Raw genomic sequence first — 24,752 nt, 5'->3', positions numbered from 1 at the left:
GCTTGTACCCTAGTGTTAGCATTTTGTCTAATTCGGTGCGAATTTGGTTATGTTACCATGGCAACATCATGACTACTCTACGCTATCATATTTATTTTGGCAAGATATTAAGCAACAAGTTTTTCAAAACCATACTCGTTTTCTGAAACTTTTTAACAATAACACAAAATAATTTGTAAAACAAATGACACTGTTCAGAGATGGTACTGGGTATCAGAGTACAAACCACTGCCTCAACACTTTTGTCAAGTTATCATGGAAGACAATATAGCTATAGCATGATGAAAAAAAATCATTTTGTTTTTTAAAATGACAGCTGTAGTCAGAGTTGCTGATGGGTGTGTAGTTGTCCATTACTATAGCAATATTGTATTTTGATCACTCCCAAAATATAATTGTCAAGAAATTTATTTTCACACTACATGAAAAATATTCATGGATTCATTTTCTCTAAATGACTGTTTGATATTTTGTAATTATTCTGTACTCTTGTTTATGTAATAATATACTTAGTAAAACAGCAATTTTTGTTAAACAACACCCTCTAGTGGCAAGGTGGTGATGTTAAGAGTTACTCCTATGCGCAGTAATAATATTCAAATGTACAATAAATACGGTTAGGACCCAATCTGATGTAGAGTACATGGCATGATTTCTTTTTGGCTGTTACATTTATTGTCGTTTGTTCTTTTGTGGGCACTCGTTACATACATCTGACACAATATCATAGGTTTTCCCGAGCCACACGAAAGCACTGAGTGAATTCACTCAACCAATGAAAATGCGTAATGCACCAAAACATACGGGTGTACAATACTTTTCAAAAAGAGTACAAGCACAAAGCGCAGGCAATGAAGTTATCATTATTGTATGGTGGTTCTATGTGTTTTAATTTTGTACATAGATAAGAGTGTTATATTGTAAGAAGGATTCTGGTTGGCTACTCGTAAGTAAGAGATTGGGTTTGGGGAAAACCTAGTATGTTATTGTGTCAGATGTATGTAACAAGTGCTCACACAAGAACAAACGACAGTAAACGTAACAGCCGAAAAGAAATTGTGCTGTTTGCCCTACATTGGATTTTAATCGGATTGGGTTAGGACCATAATAAGTGTAAATAAATAACTGGTGAAATTTATGTTCTTGGTGCAAATATAATAAAAATACTTATAATTTTCAATTTTAGTTGCCAATTGTGAAAAAAAACATCATAAGGAGGACTTAACAATAGCATGAAGGAATGGTTCGTGTCTGAATTTTGGCTTTTTTAGAAGTTATAATATGAACCACAAATCATCAAAAAACTGTAAACCTAAACATTTTTGCTTGACACCGTTATTTCACTGAGAATGAAAAATGCAAGGAATGTTAAGACTAAAAGCATTTTCTTTACATTAACACACAATACACCAAACTCAATAGTGTGTAAAAGTTAAGTCTTTGGGAACTTGTTGAACAAATTAAAATAGCAAAATTTTCCCAGGCAAAAATACCTAAGTTTACAGTATAAATTGGTGTAAATTTGCACAATAGTTGACAGATTCAAGTTCTGTGTTTTGATCATCAATCACCCATTTTACTTCACAACAACACTACAACAAACACTGGATAATGTACATAACATTAAATTGTTTTTGACAAAAAAATTAATATGTAACATGTAGATCCAGCTACATTGACAAATAAGAGAAAAGAAATAATCTGAAAGATCACAAAAATAATTATATATTTTAATGTCAAAATTCAAACTGGTTCAGACCAGTTCAAACTGGTTCAAAACTGGATCAAAAACTGACAAACTGACAAAAATAAACATATATATATCATAGTAAAATCTACACGAGAATTAAATTTATTTATTTCACTTGGGAAAAAAAAACTGAAATAGAAAACCTGATTTCAGTGAAAATTTGGAAAATATTGTATTCAGAGTTATTATATATTTAAATCAATTGGTAAATCGGAAATTTTTTTGTTTCACTGTAAAATTTCTTTCATGAAATTGTTCTCACAAAAGGTAACAGATTTGACTGTGGTGATCACCCTGTCAACATTCCATCAAATATTTCAATCAGGACAGAAAGAATTTGGAGACATATTCACCAAGACAAATCAAATTCTCCTTAAACTATAAATCCCGAAAAAAACCCATTATGGCACTGGCAGACAAGCTTCAATCAATTCCATGCATTGAAGAACTGGTTATTGTCACCTTGCGACCCTGTTTTTTTTTTATCAGCAAAACTGATGACTGTGATGCCTAAAAATGCTTACTTCTATATAATAAAACACTGTCAGCGGTTTGTGAACTTTTCAATACTTATCCCAAGCCATGCAGGGGGTTCGTCTTTAGTGAATCCATATGCAACATGAAAGCCCCCCATAATACAATGCAAACCAAAGGAAAGAGTATGTCATGTGTTCACAAAGATGACAAACAGGTGAGTTTGTTGCTGTTGCAATCGTTAAATTCACTCTAACTAATGGGATTCTCTTTTAAATTTCAGGGTCCATCTAAAATATGTGGCATCTAGGAAGCAAGTATAGGACATAAAACTAATCGAATAACTTAATCTGTAATGACTACTAATCCAATGATAGATCCAGGCTTGGGGTAGCGAGTGTTTACACGGACCAACGGCTGGACCTTTCAGACTAATCTAATTACTGCTAATCATATGACTGAAGACATTTAATATGGCAAAAGAAATTTAATTGATCTGTAAGCGATTGTAATTATGCAACCCAAATGTTAATCAAAGGAAAATTCACCTTGATCAATTGCTCTGAAACAAATCAAAGACACACAGGTGGTGTAGTTTTATAAACTCTGACAGGCTACCCTGGCTTTAGTAGTATTTACTCATTCCCTACATAATTTGCTTTTTATACATTCAAGGAGAACAGTTTGTTACCTCTCATCAAAGAGGGCGCTATTCAAAAAGCTATTCACTTGTTAGGTAAAACTACACTGATGAATAAGATGTAGATATAGAGTAAATGATTGCATTGTAATGTTACACTTGTACTTCAAACACAGCTGTCTGTCTTCCTAAACCTGTTATGCAGAGCTTGGTGAGGGAACCTGGTTCAAGTATGATGTATGGCTGCTAGTAACTTAACAATCCCAGGTTACCTACGTGTATAACATGTGCAAGAACAAACAATGGACAAGAGCTGTTAAAAATGAACTTTTAGCTCAAGATGATTTATGAGTTATTAAAACAACTGATTCCCATTACAGGAAACATATACATTAAAGCCTCCATGGGAGTAAAAGTCAACAGTCTATTCTAAAGTTATTTCTCTTCTGTTACTTTGATACTACTCAAATCAGTCCCCAGTTAAATGTAAAAAGTTGTAAGAGTTCCCCTCTGCCAGCACCTCAAAAAATATGATATAATGTCTTCAATTTGTATATGACATTTGATCACCTAGTCTCCAACGTCGCTGTCTCTGTCTCCAATCAACCAGAGAACATGGAAAGCGAGGGCCAACAGTCCTGTACCCAGTAGATCACCCAGTGCTGTCAGGTACGGTATTGAACAGTTATCAGGGTCCATTGCATGACGCCATATCAAATGTATCATCCAATCAGCTATGACCAACAGCAGGGCAACCTAGTAAATTAAAACACATACTCTATATTAGGAATATGGAAAGAAAACATGTTCATTATCAATCATTATTTTATTTTATTATTATAATAATTATTATCATAATTATCATTTTTTCATTGCCATTTAGTCTCAGGTATCCATTCTCACAGCCTGATTTTGTTTATCTACGTGATGGCAAATGTTTCTAGCAAAATGCACAAACAAATAACTTCATCTATTAGGTATTGTATATCAAAATATCTAAAATATTCAAGTTATCATATTTCTTTCCTAGAATTTTGTAAATGTACTTTTTTGTGGTCAGAAAGATACAAAATTCCTTTAGATATATGGATTTAAGATTCTCCAGAGTATGACCTACTGAGGGCACTGTAACAATGCAACTCCCACACTAATATACAAGTTATACAGACAGACTCTACGATACATCTCTGGGAGTATGTCTTGTTGTTCAGCCCTATCAGGCTTCTAGTGAGTGACAAATGTTGTAGCGTACACACTAACTAACAGCTAGAAGTCATACACATGATACTACTAGTATAGAAAACACAATTCTTACCTGCAAGAGTGCTACCAGAAGGTACCCAATGGTAAAGACAAGAGTAATGGTTGTATGGCCAGCTTGTAAGTATGATATGGTATATAGAAATATAAGATGACCGGGAACGACCAGTAAAAATAAGACACGTGCTGTTTTAGAATGTATGCCTGTAATAAATACAATTAACAGGATTGATATTCTACTGAAAGTACAATGCACCCTAAGGAATCAATTTCCCTGAAATTCAAAGTTATCAAAATCTCTCCAAACTTTGCCATTTAAATGCTTGTTCCTGGACCCTCTGTTAATGAAATAAAATAAATTATTGGGAGTCAAATGTTGTTTTCAAGGACGTCGACAACCTTTTATTTTCCAATATGATAAACGTTAAAACCATATTTGGTGGCCATGTTTGATTCTAATTAGTTTAATTTAAAATTTGACCTCTATTTCAAAACTACATATGGTGATTCCTGATTGGTTTTCTTAAAAAGGGGCACAGGCTGAGTTTAGACGGTTTTGCATGGATGCAATTTGTGTTGCCTACGAAGTGTTACATATTGCATTCTACTTACTGAAGCACAATCATTTGTTATCTGATACTGGTATAACTCAATCCTGGTATTTAGATATAATATATGAAAGATTTGATAACATAATTGTTGGCACGTATCAACAAATCTGAGGAAATCCCTGTCATTACATGAGCAACGCATGAGTTGGATGGTTGGTGAAAAGTGACACGTCACGGCTACATGAATCGTTACAAACACTATACTTGATTAGTTTAGCCATGGTTTTATGTAAAGTATTCTGTATTACTAACCAAAATAAAAACCGTCTAAACCCTGCCTGTGCCCTTTTAATTCAACCTGAGAATGGGTTTGTGTTTTCTTGAACAAAGTAATAGCAAACGTTTAAGATTTACAGCTAAAACAGGGAATGTTCACCGGAAGACTGTACATAACATGCACATTTAATGATCATGCAACTTCAACCATTTGGTCAGTTGAGATTGTTGTGTTACTTGTTAGATAAGAGCATTTTTATTGCTGAACACAGGAGGATTTATTTATATTCTGCTTTTAACACATCCCTCAATAACAATCATGCTGTGTTCAGCAGTAAAAGTGTTGTTATCTATCAATGAAACTTTCCTCAATAACAATCATGCTGTGTTCAGCAGTGAAAATGTTGTTATCTATCAAGTAAAACAACAACCTGAACTTCCAAAATGATCATCTCTGAATGTAAATGTATATGTTACAGATAGTCTTCTGGTGAACATTGCCTGTTTTAGCTGTATATATCGTGGATGCATGCTGCATGAAAGTTGTCTACGAGTTTCAGGAGAAATACTGCAAACCTTGACTGAAAAATACACTTGAATGGTGGTACTATATTTATTGCGCTTTGTTTATAGTACACCACCATAGATGTAGACTGGCTCATAGGATGAGTAAACACATAGCAATAACATTTATGAAACTTATAGAAACCCTCTGTTATCAGCAAACCCTTTATCACTTTATGACCTGATTTCAGTAATACTCAAGTACCTCTACAGTTTAGTTAGCCTGACTCAATAAATTTATTTTCATGAAAACTGATAATTTCAAACATCCATGACTTACCACCACCAAAAAATGTTTTACAAGGACTTCTGCATCCTTTAGGTGCATCGTCAGGTAATGGATCACCCGGCTTGCCATGACTGTGCAAATGAGTTGATATTCTACTAGCTTGTACAGCAACTAGATTGCCACCTACTCCGTTGATAATTGGTGTGAAAATAGCTACACCACGATAATTAGACACAGCAAAGTCTAATATCAAACCACCAACACTGGAAACAAAAAGATCAAATTGAACGACAGGATTGAAATACACACCACTCGCATGCAGCCTCCACCGGATCTATGCCGGGCTTACATAAATGGACTTAATTAAAGCTGTCAGTGGATAACACTCACATTTTTATTAATTTTTCGACAGATTTTAAATTTAGTTGATTTTATCTAGCCTGGAATGACAATGTTTAAATAGATCATGTTGATAGAGTACTAGTACTGGTTTCCAACTTTGTCTGTACATTTGGAGTACTTTTAACTGAATTTACTATGAAGTGATTGTAAGTTCTGCTAACTCCTTAGCTTTTAGCCAGCTAAACATGGGATCCTGAGGTGCACATATTATATGTATTATAATATGAATTAGATGATTGTTGCATTTTATGGCCTTACAAAACAATATGTGTGTTTGTCATTTATTTGGCAAATTCCTGCATACTATTGACTCATATTTACATGTTGACAATTTGAAACTGTTTTAAATGAAAATATTTCATATAAGCCAATGTTTTGGGTAAAAGAAAGAAAGTACATGAAAGTGTTAAATAATTTTATCCAGCCCTGTCCACAAGGTTTGATGATTTTGGCCTGCATGAAGCTAAGTGTGCTGTCTGCAATACATTTTAGATGGTAACATAACATGGAACCTGATATGATACACATATAAGTGAATCAGCTGACTGCATGGCATGGTCCTTGTCATAAATTTGTCTGGCAAACTTCTAAATAAGAATATAAATCAATTCTATCAATTTAAATGGTTTTAACATACCTACTGATAACCATTGCTGTGATGACAGGATTCCAACCAGTTAACAACACATCCTTTGTATATTTGTTTTTATATGAACCATATGCACACAGTGGTGCCCCAATGCAAATAAAAATACAGATTATTGTTGGAGCTAGCCAAAGTTGATGCCCTGTTTCTGAAAGGAAAGGAAAGACATTGATTCCAGATTTAAGAATGTAAGTGAAATATTATTAGTACCCTTGAATCAATATCCAGTCATGTGGGGAGTTTGCTCCTGCCTTTTCTGATGACAATGTTATGTTAAAGTTATGATTACATCGTATAACTCAACCACCTGAGTTGTCATGTGGTAATGCTGTATAGCCAATTTTCCAGTTCAAAGATGCATTGTGCAAGAGGACATCACTTATGTTGTTACATTAAGTCTTGTTTTTGTCTTTATTTTTTTGTCTTTGTCTTTTTGTCTTTATTGAAATATCATTTTCATCAGGAAATGATGGTAAGACATATTGACCTCTTTAATTATGGGTGATTTTATAAAACAAAGACTAAATGTCATCAATGACAGAGAGAGATTTTATGGGCAAACCCATGGTACAGTGTTGTGACAACCATCTCTGACTAGTGCATGCATACCCCTCAGCACGTACACAATACATGGAATAATTGTATGGAGAGACATCCAATGCATCTTGGACTGGTCTATTGATGTCACTTCACAGCAGGAAAAATTTAAAAACCTTATATTAATAAGAATTTGCACTGGATTAAAGTCTGACTGTTAGCAAAATGCCAGGCGTGGTAGGTGGAAAATCCCCACATGACTGGATTCTAGACTACATTATCAAGACGATACATGACCAAAAATGATCATCAGCTTGACCATACCGCCACCTAGTGGTCAGCTTTAACTATGAAATTTGTCATTCTGATGAGGATCGTCGACCAAGACAGATCGAAAAGCTCAATGCTAAAAAAGACTTTGAACTTTTTGTGCGTTATAATCTTTGTAATCAAGATGATACGTGTAAAATTTGTGGATGTCACACAAAAGTATTTAGGATGGTGCATACAATCTGTAGAAAGTTGAAACTTGTCAGAATACCAGGAAACAATGATAGTTTTCTTACCTATGGCCGAATATAAAAGTTTGCTAATCCAGGATAGTAGTGACAGTGTTGTTAAATCTCCAAGACTGGCAGCTATCGGTGTGGCTACATTGTCTGGATTTATGTGGAATTTTTTAGATAATAAAATAACAATAACCATCACAGTACCTGTATGCATAGGAAGAAATAAACCATCAGTATATATACCAATACATAATGAGCTACAAATGGACAATTCCTTAAATAACTAACAATTAATTTGGTGTTCTCTTATTTCTTATTATGTGGTTACTCACAAGAAAACTCATTTTTTAATCATTTTCAGTAGCAACAAAACAGAATAGTTATTAGAGGTTACACTGCTTTGCATACATGAATGCCTGCCTGCATAAGATACATATGTAACTGCTTTGTGATGTTGTGCATGTGGTTCCCCTACTGTGGAATACTCCACAATGTGATATAAATTCACACCGGCTTTGTGGTATAGATGAAATTACACCATCCACAAGCCAAGCCCAAATGTACACTTTTGAACAAAACATTGTGTGATATACACCCTGGTTGTTCTATGTCATGACAACAAGCCTCTACAGAATTAGTTCTTTGGTTCTTGAAATATGGGTCTATATATTCAGAATTGCCATTGTTGTCACCATTTTTTTCCTTACCAAGCTTCTCAGGTTTAGTCACATGACTACCCACTAGTTCTCTCCATTCAGTAGCAAAGTACTCGTGACATACAAATTTTTGTCAATCATATTTTTCCAAATATTCAATTTATACTTATAGTGTAGGAAAATAAAGCCATGTAAACACCCGATTTCAATAGTTTTTTGTTTGTTTGTTTGTTTGTTTGTTTGTTTGTTGTTGTTGTTTTGGTTTTTTTTTTTTTTTGGGGGGGGGGCACATAATATATCCCCTAATGCATCCAATGTAATTTCTCTCAGCAAAAAACTAGGCAGAAGTATTTTTTTTTAAATTTTAAAACAATCATTTCATTGCAATTTGTAGTACGTGGTCTGTTCAATTTTGAAAACATCATTCTATAATTTTCTGCCAAAGCAAAATATTTGTTTAAATAGTGAAATGGTCAAAAACACAAACACTGTAGGATAGTTGAGAAAACACACTAACACATGGTTGTGTCTCAACATGTAATTTGCGTAATACAATTATGGGTACAAATAATTACGTCTGTTCAATGCAAGCTGTTACTGGAAAATTTGCATAACAAGTGTTTTGAAAAGTCTCACTCTAACATGCAACACTAAAGAATAACACTTTACACTGTATCAAATATGTCTATCCGACACATATATAGGTACAAGTGTGAACATCTTTTTTATATAAAATGGATTAAAATATTAAGTTCTATTTTACTATACTTCGTCTGTTACACGTTTTATCTGTCAACATCCTACTTCCGATAATATTATTTGCTATTGATATTTGTTTAATGTGTGACTAGTGCTTTTTCTAACACAGTTTAAAAATATAAGGTCTACATTTTTCTATCGAATTTGTTTAATAACTGGTACATTTTTCCATCATATTTGTTGAATAATGGGTACATTTTTCTATCGAATTTGTTTAATAACTGGTACATTTTTTTATCATATTTGTTTAATAACTGGTACATTTTTCTATCGGATTTGGTTAATAACTGGTTCATTTTTCTATCGGATTTATTTAATAACTGGTTCATTTTTCTATCGGATTTGTTGAATAATGTATTTGTTGAACAACAGGTACATTTTTCTATCGGATTTGCTTAATAACTGGTAAATTTTCTTATCATAACTAGTACATTTTCTTATCATTTTTATTTAATAACTGGTACACTGTTCTATCATATTTGCTTATAAAATGACATATTTTTCTATCATATTTGTTAACTATCATATTTGTTTAATGTATAACTTGTATATCTTTTTAGCACTAAATTTTCACATATTACCTATTCAATTGCATGTCATTTTACTAACACAATATATTTTACTAGTAGGTCAACTTGATAAAACTTAGATTTGTTGTGAGTCATCACTTAGGATACTAAATTTTAACATGCTAATATGCCACATTACTACCATCCATCAAGTGACAGTGCATTAGATTGGTTTAAACTTAAAGAGCACACTGCAAAAATATACAAGTCTATAAGTGTGCATATCAATCATCAATCATTTTATTGAAAAACTGTTCTTTTTGTGGATTCTCCTAAATAATGAGAATTCAAAACAGAACATAACATCAGTTGCCCCAAAAAATCATATACATTCTACAGAACAGTCTAGTATTTTTACATGTGGACTCTCTCTCTCTCTCTCTCTCTCTCTCTCTCTCTCTCTCTCTCTCTCTCTCTCTCTCTCTCTCTCTCTCTCTCTCTCTCTCTCTCTCTCTCTCTCTCTCTCTCTCTCTCTCTCTTCTCTCTCTCTCTCTCTCTCTCTCTCTCTCTCTCTCTCTCTCTCTCTCTCTCTCTCTCTCTCTCTCTCTCTCTCTCTCTCTCTCTCTCTCTCTCTCTCTCTCTCTCTCTCTCTCGCGTGCCACGATATAGTCAAATCTCTTTCTTTAGCATGATGTTCCTTTCTAATTACCACCAACAGCAGTACTTTAATGCTACTGGAGTGTTGATATAAACATGATGACATTATTGTGTCATCACACGACTTACTTCCTCACTGGAACAACTGTCTGAATGAAGTACCCAATTACAACTGTCTGTCAGTGTGTGCGTGATCAATTACTATATGGTAGAATTTGTCCACTTGACTATACATAGAGAGAGATAGTAGAAAGCAAGCCCACATACCGCACTGTTTTTAGACTATACATTCTACAAATGTATCTTTTATCAATATGAATTAATAAAACTTCTCGTTTGTAAATTCCTTTTTAAAATTATGAGAGTTAATTCAAAGAGGAAAAGTAAATTGCAAATCAGTTGCTTGCTAATCCTACTTTGGGTAGGTAGGCCGATTTCATTTTTTCACAATGCTTGGCAGGATGTAAAAACAAACCATATATAATGATAGCAAAATATTTCAGGTCAAGTTTAGATAGAACTTATTGAGTCATCTTGATACTATCTCTTGCAATTTGTCTGCATAGCTACAGTTAGGATATGTACACAATTTATGGTTAAACAAATGTTGTAGCTCCTCTCACCCTCTCTTCTCAAACAATGTCAAGCCCCCGTCAAATGAAACTCAAGCATTATTTTAGCCACCCCTTTTGTCACCTACTCTACAGTGGAGATATAAAATTATATGGTACAATGACACATTAAAATAATAGTGATAGCCAACTACAATAATACTCCAAACGAGATTACTTTCCACAGGATGTGGATTTCACATGCATTAAGGAGATGTCTCTAATTAGCTCTAACCTACATACAGGGAGGTACTTAGCCAGCCACCTTCCATCTCGTTTTGGGAGAAATACAATTATCACCTTGATTGCTACTGTTTGGAAGGAGACAACTCCAAAGGTGAAAAAAAATTGGAAATAAGACAGAGTAAGAGGCCATTTAGAAGCATAAAATATCAAACCATAGACATAGACATAATAAAATAATGACCTTGGTAAATGACTTCTCCTGAAGTTTAATTTGGTTCCAAAATATCTCAAATAAAGAGCAAAACATTTCAAGACTTTCAGACTTTTGATAGCCCAATGACTGCTCAGCCCACTCCCATGGTCGGAAACTTTGGCCCAATTCTTTTTAGTGCACATTGGATATGCAACAGCTTAATTTAATCTCAATTCATGCTTGTATGCATCATCAGAGCCAAGTAAACCACTGTATAAGATGTTAAACAATTTGGAATAGACTCAAATGTATATTGTTACATGTACTATTTAGAAAATATTAAGAAATATCCTTAATTTTGAAACAAAGTGTGCATTTTACTGACATGCGAAGCTCGCATGAGGATGCATTGCCCATCACCAAAAAAAATATGGGTAGGTTGAACAGCTTTTTCATTTTTTCTGGTCTAATGTCATACCTTTCAAAGTAGTTGCTGAAAAGATGTCACATTCAAAGTAAAAAAAACCCCCAACTTTTATATATATATATATGCGGTATAGAGCACTGTCTTATAGCAGATTGATACTCACCGAGTTATATATATATATATATATATATATATATTATGTATTAAAAAGTGGCACAATCTGAGTTTAAGAACTGTTTACTCTAGAAAAAATACTTTCACAAAACCTATATTAAGCTATTCTAGTATAATGTATGCCTTCTATCTGCAATAAATGTGTACAAAAATGGCTGTAAATGTCTGACAAGGTTAGAGACCTGGAAAATTTACATCAAATGCTATTTCGAAGATGTATTACCACACTCACAACCAACTCATCTTGAAATGAAATGCTTACCATCAGGTTCAACATATATAAATCTCTCATATATGCAAGATTTGTAGTTACCAATGAAAATTTCTATTTGCAGAGCCAATCAAGTCATGTGAATGAATCACATATATTCACTGATGTCTTGTCAAAGGGCTGTACACCCCTCACAATGCTGGCAAAACATCAGTGAAAATTTGGGAGTAATTTATTAACAACCTTTTGATTCTGTGAGTAGAAAAATTGCCTTTGCAAGTCTCATATACACAGGGAAATGTTTTTCATTCATTCATCCGTGCATTCATGCCACAGTCCTGCTGCAAGACTACTGCTGGATTGTGGTAGCCTACAGTAGAGAGGTCAGTCCTGCTGCAGAACTGAATATTCTAATTTCTACTCACCTAGGATAAAACTAGCAAATGAAGCAGTAACCAGACTACTTGCACACAGTAACAACGCATGGTGTATGCTGAATTTGCCATCTGGAATCCACCCCATGACTACAGCTGCACCTGAGGCAAGGAAGCCCACTACGATGGCTTGACACTAGAAATAATAAAGATATAATTATAACATGGGTAAATAGTTTATTGATTCGTTACATCTGGCACTGAGGGATATTAGAACTGTCATTAAAAATATACACTGTATAACAGAGTACAATGTATATCATAAAGCTACAACCTGGAAAACCAATGTTTGCCTGTTTGTGGTAAGTGGTGGTGCATGATGGGGTAATTATGATGGAAGTGCTGATGACAATGTTGATGATGATGTCGGTAATAACTTGATTGTGGTGACAATGGTGGTGGTGGTGATGGTCATATGTCACTGGTTGTGGTGGTAATGATGAGGATGACGACAATGACTATGAGGATAACGACAATGACTATGATGATGACAAAGAGAATGGCGATGATGACGCTGACGATGTTCGTTGTGAGATGTTGATAATAATGATAGTAGTGACAGTGATGATGGGGGTGGTTATAGGGAAATATTTCTTTTGGTTTTAATAGTCAAAATGACCTACAATAATTATGCTGTCACTTGTCTTTTAAGTTTCTTCTGCACCAGTAATTTAGATCAGCTAATGTCGACTGGAAGTACTCCAAACACAAAGTTGATGACATGTGATCATAATTCAATCAACAGACAACTGTTAATTGGCAATGGTACAGGAAGTTGTGTACCTATCTTTGGTATACACATGTACATGATGGCTTTACAGTGTTGATAGTTTGAACAGATAAAGATGAATTATTGTGATGGCTTCACCTTTGACCTCACAAGTAAACATGTTATGAATAGAATATAGCAAGCTAACCTGGTTGTCCTAAATTTATGAACAGATAAAGTCAAAATAATGTAGTGCAAATATGAATAAATTAACATTTACACTAGCTGATACAAATATATTTTGGGCACAAATTCCAAATCTCACAGGTGTCTTGTCAGCATCACCAGGGGTTTAAACAAAAAATGGGTGGACATTTTTATCTACACATTTAAAACTTGCGAACTATGAACTATGAACCAAGACTTCACAAATATTCATTCTAGCATGAGTGTTACAGCTAACCTGTAAGCTTTATTATTGGTGTTTGAAGAGTGGAGCTCACTAACAGTACCAGCATAATAGGTAGAGAATCAATGTATTAGTAACATACCTGTGTTAGAACTATATTGCCAGCTATCATCTTCCACTGTTCTTTCCTGGTATCCATTACACCAATATTGGCCTTCAAGTGTCAAAGAAAGAAAGTCAGAATCTCTGGAAATTGTGGGAAGAATTCCTTTTGTACCCCCCCCCCCCCTTCATCTTCAGTTTCTGTTGTTATGTTTCAGAGTGTTATCATGGATAACACAAAACTATCCTTATCACAAACCTTAAAATTCACCAAACTGTTTAAAATCAGATCATTAATTATAATCAATACTATTTAATACATTTCTTGGTAAATAATAGTCAAAGAGTTTGAAACTTACACAAAGAGATAGTATGACAGAATCCCATGACACGCGAGTGCAAGTGTGGTATACTGACAGGTATTTGCACGAGTGTTTGCAGTGTTCTCTCATTGGCCATACTTTCACAAGCGTAGCAAGTGAAAGTGCAGCAGAAAACACTGCAAGCATGAGTGCAAGTACTCCTGAGTACCCACACTGGAACACGCACAGAATGGGGTTCTGTTATTATTACATATGCTTATCCGAAACAGCAACTTTCCATAAAAATGACACTATGTGACCACACACTTTTGTGTTGAATGAATGATTGCACCTTCATTTGCATATCATTTGCATCCAAGTATGCAATAATGTTTTCGATATTGCACAGCAGTGTAAATACCACCAGTATGGCATATAGCAGTGCAGGTAATCTCTGGTACACATGTAATAATGATTAAATTCATTGGACGAGGCATGATGATATACTGGTTCCTATTACCACATACTTGTATTTAGTGATTTACAGTTCTATAGTCCTGACATCTTTTTATCACAATAGTGTTATTTATGTCTACTTACAGCTGTTGATAGCCTTGATGCCAATGTCATCTCTAAATTTCCCTTCAGACCAAGTAACGCAGGCACCAAGATGAATACTTCAGAAACTTCAACAAATACCTTCCAATGCTGGGAAAATAAGAAAATAAATATAAATTTGAGCTGTGCACTTCTACATATATCATCTGAGCAAATAACAGTCAGTAGTTTTAAATCAGGTGAAAAATTATAAACAAATTGTTCTTGTCACTTATATTCTGACAGAACCCATGACATGTTCTAAGTGCTAATGTGGTGGGTTCCCAATATTGTGTTTATGATGCTATTTGTGGATGTACTTTCACAAGCATAGTGAGTGAAAATGCAGCAGACATCATTGCTAGCACAAACGCAAATCCTCACAATCCCCCACCCACCCACCCACCCACCCACACACCACCTCCTCTGCCTTGAATACCAAGATGGGAATTCATGCATCATGAAAATCAAATATCAACTCATAACATATTATCATTACTGTGACACAAAATCCATCAATTTATAAATTATAATTTTTGTCATTATAAATTCATATAAATGTTTTACTGTTCAAACAAATGGATTTCTATAGTAGGTATTGCACCACACTTTTTACTTAAATCCTTCGTTATATTTTTTTTTCAATTTTATTTATTTATTTTTTTTTGGGGGGGGGAGTGGCAAGTAGTTGCTTGTAGAAAGGCATGTTACTCAATCAATATAGAACTGACACATAAATACAGGCTGATAGATTGTTTGGCTAATTAACTATTAGTTGACTGACATTTATTGCAATAGTGACAAAGTGTCAGTAAGTAGGTGCATGTTACATGTTATCATGATGTCACATTGCATGATGACATTACAGTACACATCTTATGTGGACGTTAATGGTTTATATACAATATTTCTGTCATGTTTGCATAGTGACACTTCCCAACACACAATAACCCTTTACATACATGTTGCACCAGGAGAAAGGTGTATTACGTGGCTTGATCCAAATACAATACAAGAACCATATTTTGTAATATTGAAATTATCAACACTAAGGGTGTGGATTTTTCCTGATTTCATGACATCAACTTATTCGTTTGTCTTTCTATCGACCATTTCCTGGTGTCTCCATTCTTACAGACAAACATTGTGAAATTAATTATTTTTTTACAAATGAAAACAATAGCATTGTATGTTTTGTCAAGTACAATGCATTATGTCTTGCATTGGGGAATTCAATATTTGAGATGAAATTGAGTTTAGCGGAAAGTTTAAAAATTTTTGAAAATAATTGAAAATACACTCAAAATTGCTATTCTCATTTAATATATTCATCTGGTTTTATCCTCTGGATTTTGCACATATCAATTTCTGATGTGTGCATAAATAAATTAGTACTAATTTATGTCCAACCATTTATACACATACATGAAGAATATACACTTCTAAATTATAATATAATGTTAACACTATCTCAACCCACACAAAACACAACACTATATGAATAACACAGTCAGATTTATGTTTTAATAGAATTTCTCTTTTCAGCTGAAAAGAGGTCATTTTTTTGCACAAATTTATCTCATGAAGATACCTTTATTATTGAAATTTGATTTTACTGAAAAGAACTTGCGTCAATTATTGGCAAAAAAATTATCAGTTTTAAAAGGTTACACAGGAAATTACAGATGAAAGAATGTTAAATATGATTTAATCTCCTCTGAAAGTCCAGGACAAAACATTTACATGTAGTATTTAATTAATGCTATAATATAGTCAAGTAATTTGCTTAATAAGTAAATTAGTTTATAATCTACAAACTGATTCATGTTGAAATGAGATTGATTCCATCACCATACTTAGGAGAATTAATCTTATTAAAGTGACCATATGGATGAGGATTGGGTTTTTTCGTTTATAAAATAATTTTATCATGGCTTCCTACTTGAAATATCAATGTGAAACACTACATATGGCAAGTCCTTGTTTGTAATTTAAGACATTGCAAATGATTAATAAATTTGTAAAATGTTTGTTATTGTAATGTACAATAACAAACTTGTTACACTATTTTTTTTTTTTTTTAGCTATTTGCACTTCATTGAGCTCACAATCTTGGTCTATGTTGTTTCCCGTTGATTTTTCATGTAGGAAGCCATGATAAAATCATTTCATAAATTGAAAATCCAAAATACATACCCAATCCTCATCCATATGGCCACTCTACATGTAATCCTGTAGTGTATAGATTACTATACAATTACGTGTTGCTCTAAACACACCAGCTGGCACATAGTAAAACTAAAATCTATTTTTTTATAACATAAGATTAAAAATTTAGAGAGCATAACATTGATGTGATATACGATCAGTAATTTAGCACCTACAATAGTTTATATGCATGTATAATATACAACATAACCTAAAACTGCTCTTATTTTTTTTACAGGGTTCTCCCCAGGCCTTTGTAGGGTAAGGAGCTCCAACCCTTGATTTTTTGAAAAAATGATACAAATTAATCTACATAACAATGCATCATACTGTTCTGCAAATTTACAAAAGGTGCTAATAATATTATTTTCAGGGGTGAGGCACCTAAATGGAAAATCATCTTTATTACCTATTGATACTGTTTAAATTAGTTATTTCAATAAATGGACAAGTTCATTAGCTCTGTATCCAGCCATTAAAGCTGCAACTGGGTCATTTAATTTTGAAACTGTTTTATTAGATTATACAGTGTTTTTGCTAAGGTTTGGGAACCCCGGTAACAGAAAGGGGAAAGAGGTAAAACTGGTAGTGCTTCCCATGCAATGTATCATAATTTTGGTGGGGAACCCCGGTAAAATGATGTGGGAACCCCGGTAGATTTTACCTACTTACCGCCCTTAAAAAAAACACTGAGATATAATGACATAATACTAATAGCAATATTGTACACCCTACACAGTACTGAATCAATAGGGGCAGTAAAAATTTGTCTATATATCCAATCAAATTGATTTTCGGGTCCACCCCAATAAATTACAATTTAAAACTTAATGTAATTGACATGTACAATGTCTGATTATTCGTATTTTAACAATTTTCAATGAAAATTGTTGGTTGTCTGAACAAATAAAAATGATAGCTAGTTACAGTGAGTGCAGGTTTAATCTAATATTTGGTTGTCAAACACCCTGAAATTTTTTGTTTCATAATAGGATTACTGAGTACCAGATTTCCAATTCAGCTGGCCACAGAAAGAACAAATATCTCTGGGTTTATTTAGCATAATATATATATATATATATATATATATATATATATATATATATATATATATATATATATATATATATATATATATATATATATATATATATATATATATATATATACATATATATAATCCCATGAAATCAATGTTAATTAATACTACTCTGAGTATGATTCCACGGACTAATACAAATTCGAGTGGAATCATACGACGCACAGTATGATGTAAAACTAACATTGATTTCATGGGATTATATATTTATCACATAATTAAGTTTTTCCACATTTTTCCTCCATTTTGAATCAAATTTTACAAATACTGCATCGTTTCATCGCACTTTATTCTTCATCGCGTATCAAAAATGGCATCCGACGGCTATGCAAATTACATAATCATGTGACCTGTTGCAAGGTCAACCTTACGTGCAGGTTTCACTGTGCCATGGTTTCTTGACCAAAATTATCGGTTATAACCTAGCGATGTACATGCTATATCAAATTTAGCTTTAAAACATAAGTAAACTTTGTTTGAATGCGACTTTTGTTCCGACATTTTAATTATATTAGCTCAGGATTACATTTGGCGCTTTGATCTCGATGGAAAATCGTACCAGCTGCAAGCCAACATACAAATTGTTATCGATAATCTACATGATTTTTAGATAGAATAAAATCTGTTCAATAAAAATAAAAGTACCGCTATGTATCGGACTCATGCCACCCAATGATGTATGTAAAGTAATGTGTGCATTTACGGTTTGAAAGTACATAATTATTATGACAACTTGATCGTAGTGTAGCAGGAACACTCGAACAGAGAAAAAAAGTTTGGTAGAACAGGGGTGATATGCATTTTTTGATCTGTCCTGTTTGACGTCACACAGTAGAAGATATGCACATGCTTATGTGATAAGACATATTAACTGCTAAAAATTTCACATCCAATATTTTTTTTTTCATTTTACTATTTTACAATACAAAAAAGAGTTATTTTTATATGAAAGTTACGTTTCACTACTCTACATATTTTAGGAGCCACCATAAAATTGAAAATACAACATTACCTGAACTGTACATAGCTATGTGTTTTTTTTTGAGGGGGAGGAGAGACATAGCTTTAAAACGTAAGTAAACTTTGTTTGAATGCGACTTTTGTTCCGACATTTTAATTATACATGTATTAGTTCAGGATTACTTTCGGAGCTTTGAGCTCGATGGAAAATCGTACCGGCTGCAAGCCTACATATAAATTGTTATCGATAATCTACATGATTTTTAGATAGAATAAAATCTGTTCCATAAAAATAAATGTACCGCTATGTATCGGACTCATACCACCCAATGATTAGACTGTAAGATACATCGTGACGTTTCGCCCTCACCAGCCTCCTCTCACTATGTGGGGTTTTTTTTGAGGGGGAGGAGAGACATGGATCATAACAATGTTTTAATAAGTTAACACCAGATGTTCACTCCTCATTGGCTCATTATTATTAATTAAATTACTTTTGCAATACATACTTTGTTTCTTGCTTGTCTTTATTTCCTCATTCTGGAATTATGTTGATGATTATTTTATTTGAGTATAAACACATTATTAGGCTTGTAAATATGATAATTGTTCCAAAGTTGCCCACACTCAGTCTATAATTAGAAGTTATTCCCCAATATTTTTTCTTCATTCAGCTATGGAAAATACGAGTGACCTAAGGGGTCGCAACGAGTCGCTAGATAAGTAGTGACAACCTTTATATGTTGCAAGTATTTTCTGGCTGATTGAAAGGAAAATATTGGCGATTAATATAATTGTTCCAGCACCAGTACTATCAAAGAAAAATCTGGGGCTAGTAATTGCCGCAATCTTGAACGTTTTGATGCATACTTCGAACACAGCAGAACCAGTGACGTAGACATATATTGTCGCAAATTCGAACGAATGGAGTATATATATATTCCATATTTTCGTTCAACTTGGCTCATGCATAGTATCAGTGTTATTTTCAAGTAAAAATACATGTCTTCTATGACATTACAATTGACTTGAAGCATTGTTAGAACACATGATTATATAGTAGGGATTTCCTTGACACTTTTTGATATACATGTACATGTATATAAAAATTACATCATTGAATCATTATATCTTAACACCAGCTTAGAGTTCAGTCGAATACAAATGTGTCAGTGATGGTTAAGTATGTTTCATTACGCAAAAATTTAAATACTGCAAATACCTATTCAGGGTGCAAGTGGATAAACCCCCTTTAAAGAGAATCGGATACATTTGGCGGTCATCCTTTCACTGTTCAAAAATACATTCATTACAGTTTTTTTATCATTACTAAAGGCAATCATTCAATGATTACATTACATTGTTACATTGCCAGCATGTTTACCAATAACTGTACAATTGTTGAGTTTTCTACTATTGGAATACATGTGAAGAACGCCATATGGACAAGAACACGGCAGGCCTCTATTTAAATAATAAGTTAAATAAAACATGACAGCAAGTGCAATATCACAATTTAGTGCCTACACAAGGGTTGGCAATCTTTACCAAAATTTATTATGATGCCCAAGCCGAAGGTGTTTCACAGTGTAGAGACTTTTGTCATCTTGTGTACGCAATACTGAATAGCATCAGTCGAAATAACTCCAGCGTGAGCAGGCAATAGTCTCTGCACACACAGCAATAATCTATTTAAAGAATGTCATGTGATTCAATTCTGACCAATGACAGCTTGTGGAAGAATGTTGAGGTGTAATAATACTCATTAAAAATAAAAGACTAAATTTTTTGTGATGGGTCAAAATGATCAACAAATAGAGTTTTCCTGTAAGCAACCACATAACCACAGCTGGGGGTCACAAAAAAAATGTTTTATATCCATGGTGAATCAAATTGGCTTAGAAGTAGAATGTGTACTAAACAAGAACTCCTGCATAAATCATACATGTAAATGAGAATATCCAATGCAGGCAAACTCACATCAGTACAGTCCTGGTCTAATCATATCGATACAAGAATGCTTTATACAAAACTAAGCACACTTTCTGCCTCATTTATCACACCAGAGTTTTCACATGTTTGGTGAAATAGGACATTATTTGACAGTGACACGTAGATACTTGCAAGTTGTATTCTTATATTTTCAAAAATGTTTCCTGTTAGTGTAACAGCATTAAATAATGTTTTTTTTTTCAAATTTGGCTGTTCTTTCCAAAATGATATTATCAGTATTTAAGACTAAAATTATACCATTGTTTCTGACAAACCAGCTATTATTGAAATCATGAATTAATCTCACAGTCACTAACATGTAGCCCCGTGTCACACATTAACAACAGCTGTATTTTCATAGTTGTTACTAACAAGTGTCAGGGCTGTATTATTGTTCTGATAAAAATAAGTCTGAGAAAAGAATTACAGGTGTTACAATTTAGATTGAATCATTATGGTACATGGAATAAGATACATGTACACTGTGATTGTTAGGGTACAGTAAATGTTACAACTTACATATAGTGTACAGTATACATACCTATGTTCAATGCAATTAAGGAAAATATGAGTGACTTAAGGGGACTTGTCACTATGATGAGTCACTCTAGACAAGTAAAGGCAAAATGCTTTGAATTGGTTGTGAGAATTTTTCTGGCTGAATAGAAAAAGATACTGGACAATAATATAATTATACCTCCTCAAGCATAATTCACAAACAAATCTGGAAAAACAATTGTGATTTGCAACATTTTGACTCATACACTGTATTCCATGAGTCATAGAACCAGTGACATACACATGGGTTGTCGAGGTGTAGAACGACCTGGGTATATTATCCATATTTTCTGTTGAAAGACGATAACTTGGCTTGTACATGGTATTTGTATGATTGTTATTCCATTTCTATGTTATGTTGTGTTGTGTTGTGTTGTGTAGTGTGATTTCACTCATCTAGAATAATCAAGAGATTTAGATAACGATATAGTTTGTCTCATTCCTTGAACTCTTTACTTTCACTGCTGTATAAGTTAGAGTGCCCCCAAGTGGTTAACCTGATTAGTGGCCATTGACTGTTCATTTGTTTACTTGGGTGTGCTATTGTGTTTACTTGCTTTTAAAGAAGACAACGCCCATACCTTGTCTGTGTAATGCTTTAACATCTAACATCATGTACTTGAATATTCAAGATGTACACTGTCTACATTTCAGTTACTCATCACCGTCATCAAGTCACAACAAATGGTTTGAACAACATGTTTGATAAATGCAGTTAGAGAAATATCTGTCTATAATGATATACTGCCAGTGTGTGTCAGTTTCCCCTTACATTGAGTGACAGTGGAGGCTCATGGGAAGGAACGGGAATGATAATGAAAGTAACAACTTTCTGTAGAACTCTGTACAGATTAAGACAGAAGTCACTTTAATAATCACATGCCAAGAAGTGTAGGAAAATTTGTGGAGGTCATATACACACCACTTGTGACTTGTTTAGGACCTCAATTGCAGAGACCTTCACACTAAGAACTAATTTCAATACAATATATTGATAGTTTGGAAGCAGGAAGGTCAGATGGTGAAGTGATAAACGGACCTTGTAAGTTTTATCATTGGATGACAAGGCCAACTGACCAACTATGGTACATGGATAAAAAAAATATATGAATCACGATAAGAAAATGTATCTCAATATTCTATTATTCCTAGAAATAAGTTACCTTTTTCAAACACATCACCTGCTCATAACGGACTGTGCAGGATGACAACCCACCCCCACCCACCCACTGTCCCAATCATCACTTCCTTGTCTATCACACTAGTAATCATTTGTATAGCTGATGTGCATGGTGAATGATGAATTTGACTGTGTAATACTTTTAACATTAAAAAGTAATCAAAGAAATCGGAATGCAATAAGTCTTGACTATTTGACTTGAAAGGTTGTTGTTAGTCCTTGTGAACTACTTCTTCCCTATTATCTATTTGATAATCTCTATTATACCATGCACAAGCCAAGTTATTGTTTTGAACAGAAAATTATGGATTAATTTACATATTAGTCATTCCCATCACTGATCGAAATATTGTGAAACAAAGCATCCAGAATTATCACTATTATTCCTGATTAATCATGTGTGAAGATGTATAATTATATTATTCCCAAATATTTTTCTCCATTCATCTGGAAAAAAATAGCCAAGAACTAACAGTTTTGTCAATACTCATCTAGTGACCTGTAGTGACATGGCCCCTTAGGTCAGTCATATTTTCCTTAAATACTGAATCAGACTGAAGGAAAACATTGGTGAACAATATTTAATGCTAGTACCCAGTGTCAAGTGATGTTAATTGTTGAAGTACCACTGGCACAGATTTTGATCAACCAACTTCATGAACTTGAACTAGAAGTATATATTATATCTATTTTATAGTATTTATTAGAATCATTCAAATTTTATCTAATGATTGTTTTCCCTCAGAGTTAAAACTATTCATTCATAGCTTATGTGATATCTATGAAGTCTAAATAAAAAGTGAGGTTTTATTCAGACGACTTCATAGATATCGCGTACAGTTTTATGATGAACCAAAGTGTAACATTAAATATACATATTTGCATAATTGTATTGTCATTATGTGCATTTACAATGTATGGTGTGGTTTGGTTGGGATAACTATGGAGGTATAAGGGGAGACTCTTATACCTCCATGGGGTGATGATGACCGTCACATCTTCAAGTATAATGATGTTACAAACAAACAAACAAACAAACATACAAAAAGAAATTCTCACCTGTACTATATCTAAAACAATACCCGCTCCGACAGTACCGAATCCAGCTATAAGATAGGGAAAGAATACTTGAAGTGCTATACTCAGGGAGGTTTCATCACCTGGTTTCTTTACTACTTTTTTCTTTTTCGCCGCCGCCTTGTCGTCGTCGTCGTCGTCGTCGTCGCTGCTTTCCCTTTCATGTTGCGACAACAGTGGTTCGGTTGACGAGTCAGGCTTGTAGAACGTATCAATGGTATCATCTATTTCGTGTACAGAACCGTTTTCTTTCCGAACTGAATTGTTCTTAACCCCAGTTCCAGAGTTCGGTGTCATTTTCTCCACGTCAACATTCACATCGCCTGCAATTTGTGCATGGGGAACCATGGTTTCGTCTTCGTCGTCCGACTTTTCTCGACTAGATGTTCTCTGCCTCAAAGCTGTACCTTGCTGTCCAGTTGGATTCGACATGACACCACAAAGTTCATTTTCTGTCCACAATAAACTTCAACATATGTGACAACAATCAAATGACAAAATCAACGACTCACATAAGGGAATGGTTAATTTCAATTCCGGTGTAAGATTAGGCGTGACGTCTCACTGCTGTTAAGGAAAGTTCATTCTACTTTTCATTAAAAATCAAAATACGGTTGTAAAAACACTTCGGATTGAAAATTGGAACTGCGACACTTGATCGAGACGTAGTAGACGACCGTACCGAAGCCCTACGGTTCGTTGAAATACAGTGCTACGTGCCCTAAGTCTCTCTTGTCAATGAATATTGCGCAGACGTGACACAAAGAGATGCAGACAGCGCACTAATTCGGCTCGTGCGCAGTAGTAAGTCTATGGTAGAAAAATACTTTAAAGTAATATCCTGTATGACAATTTTTGTGAAGTCGTTTGATTTAAAAAATATATTTGAAAAACAGTAAGTTTT

At 33.9% G+C, this 24,752-nt stretch overlaps 1 protein-coding gene across 1 annotated transcript; it reads right to left on the bottom strand.

The window, feature by feature from the left end:
* Positions 1 to 1,675: 1,675 nt before the first annotated feature.
* Positions 1,676 to 24,574, bottom strand: LOC144437428 (solute carrier family 41 member 1-like). Its single transcript, XM_078126372.1, has 9 exons — positions 23,831 to 24,574; positions 14,778 to 14,885; positions 13,916 to 13,987; positions 12,647 to 12,791; positions 7,896 to 8,042; positions 6,784 to 6,940; positions 5,796 to 6,007; positions 4,180 to 4,328; positions 1,676 to 3,620 (listed from the first exon to the last, which is right to left on the bottom strand). Exons 1-9 carry the CDS (start codon positions 24,278 to 24,280, stop codon positions 3,435 to 3,437), a joined length of 1,626 nt encoding a protein of 541 aa, XP_077982498.1. The 5' UTR covers positions 24,281 to 24,574; the 3' UTR covers positions 1,676 to 3,434.
* Positions 24,575 to 24,752: the final 178 nt, after the last annotated feature.

The sequence above is a fragment of the Glandiceps talaboti genome, chromosome 1 (genome assembly GCF_964340395.1).
Source record: "Glandiceps talaboti chromosome 1, keGlaTala1.1, whole genome shotgun sequence".
Classification (NCBI taxonomy): Eukaryota; Metazoa; Hemichordata; class Enteropneusta; family Spengelidae; genus Glandiceps; species Glandiceps talaboti.
Note: the sequence above shows the minus strand (reverse complement) of the source record. Positions and strands in the feature narration are given on the sequence as shown.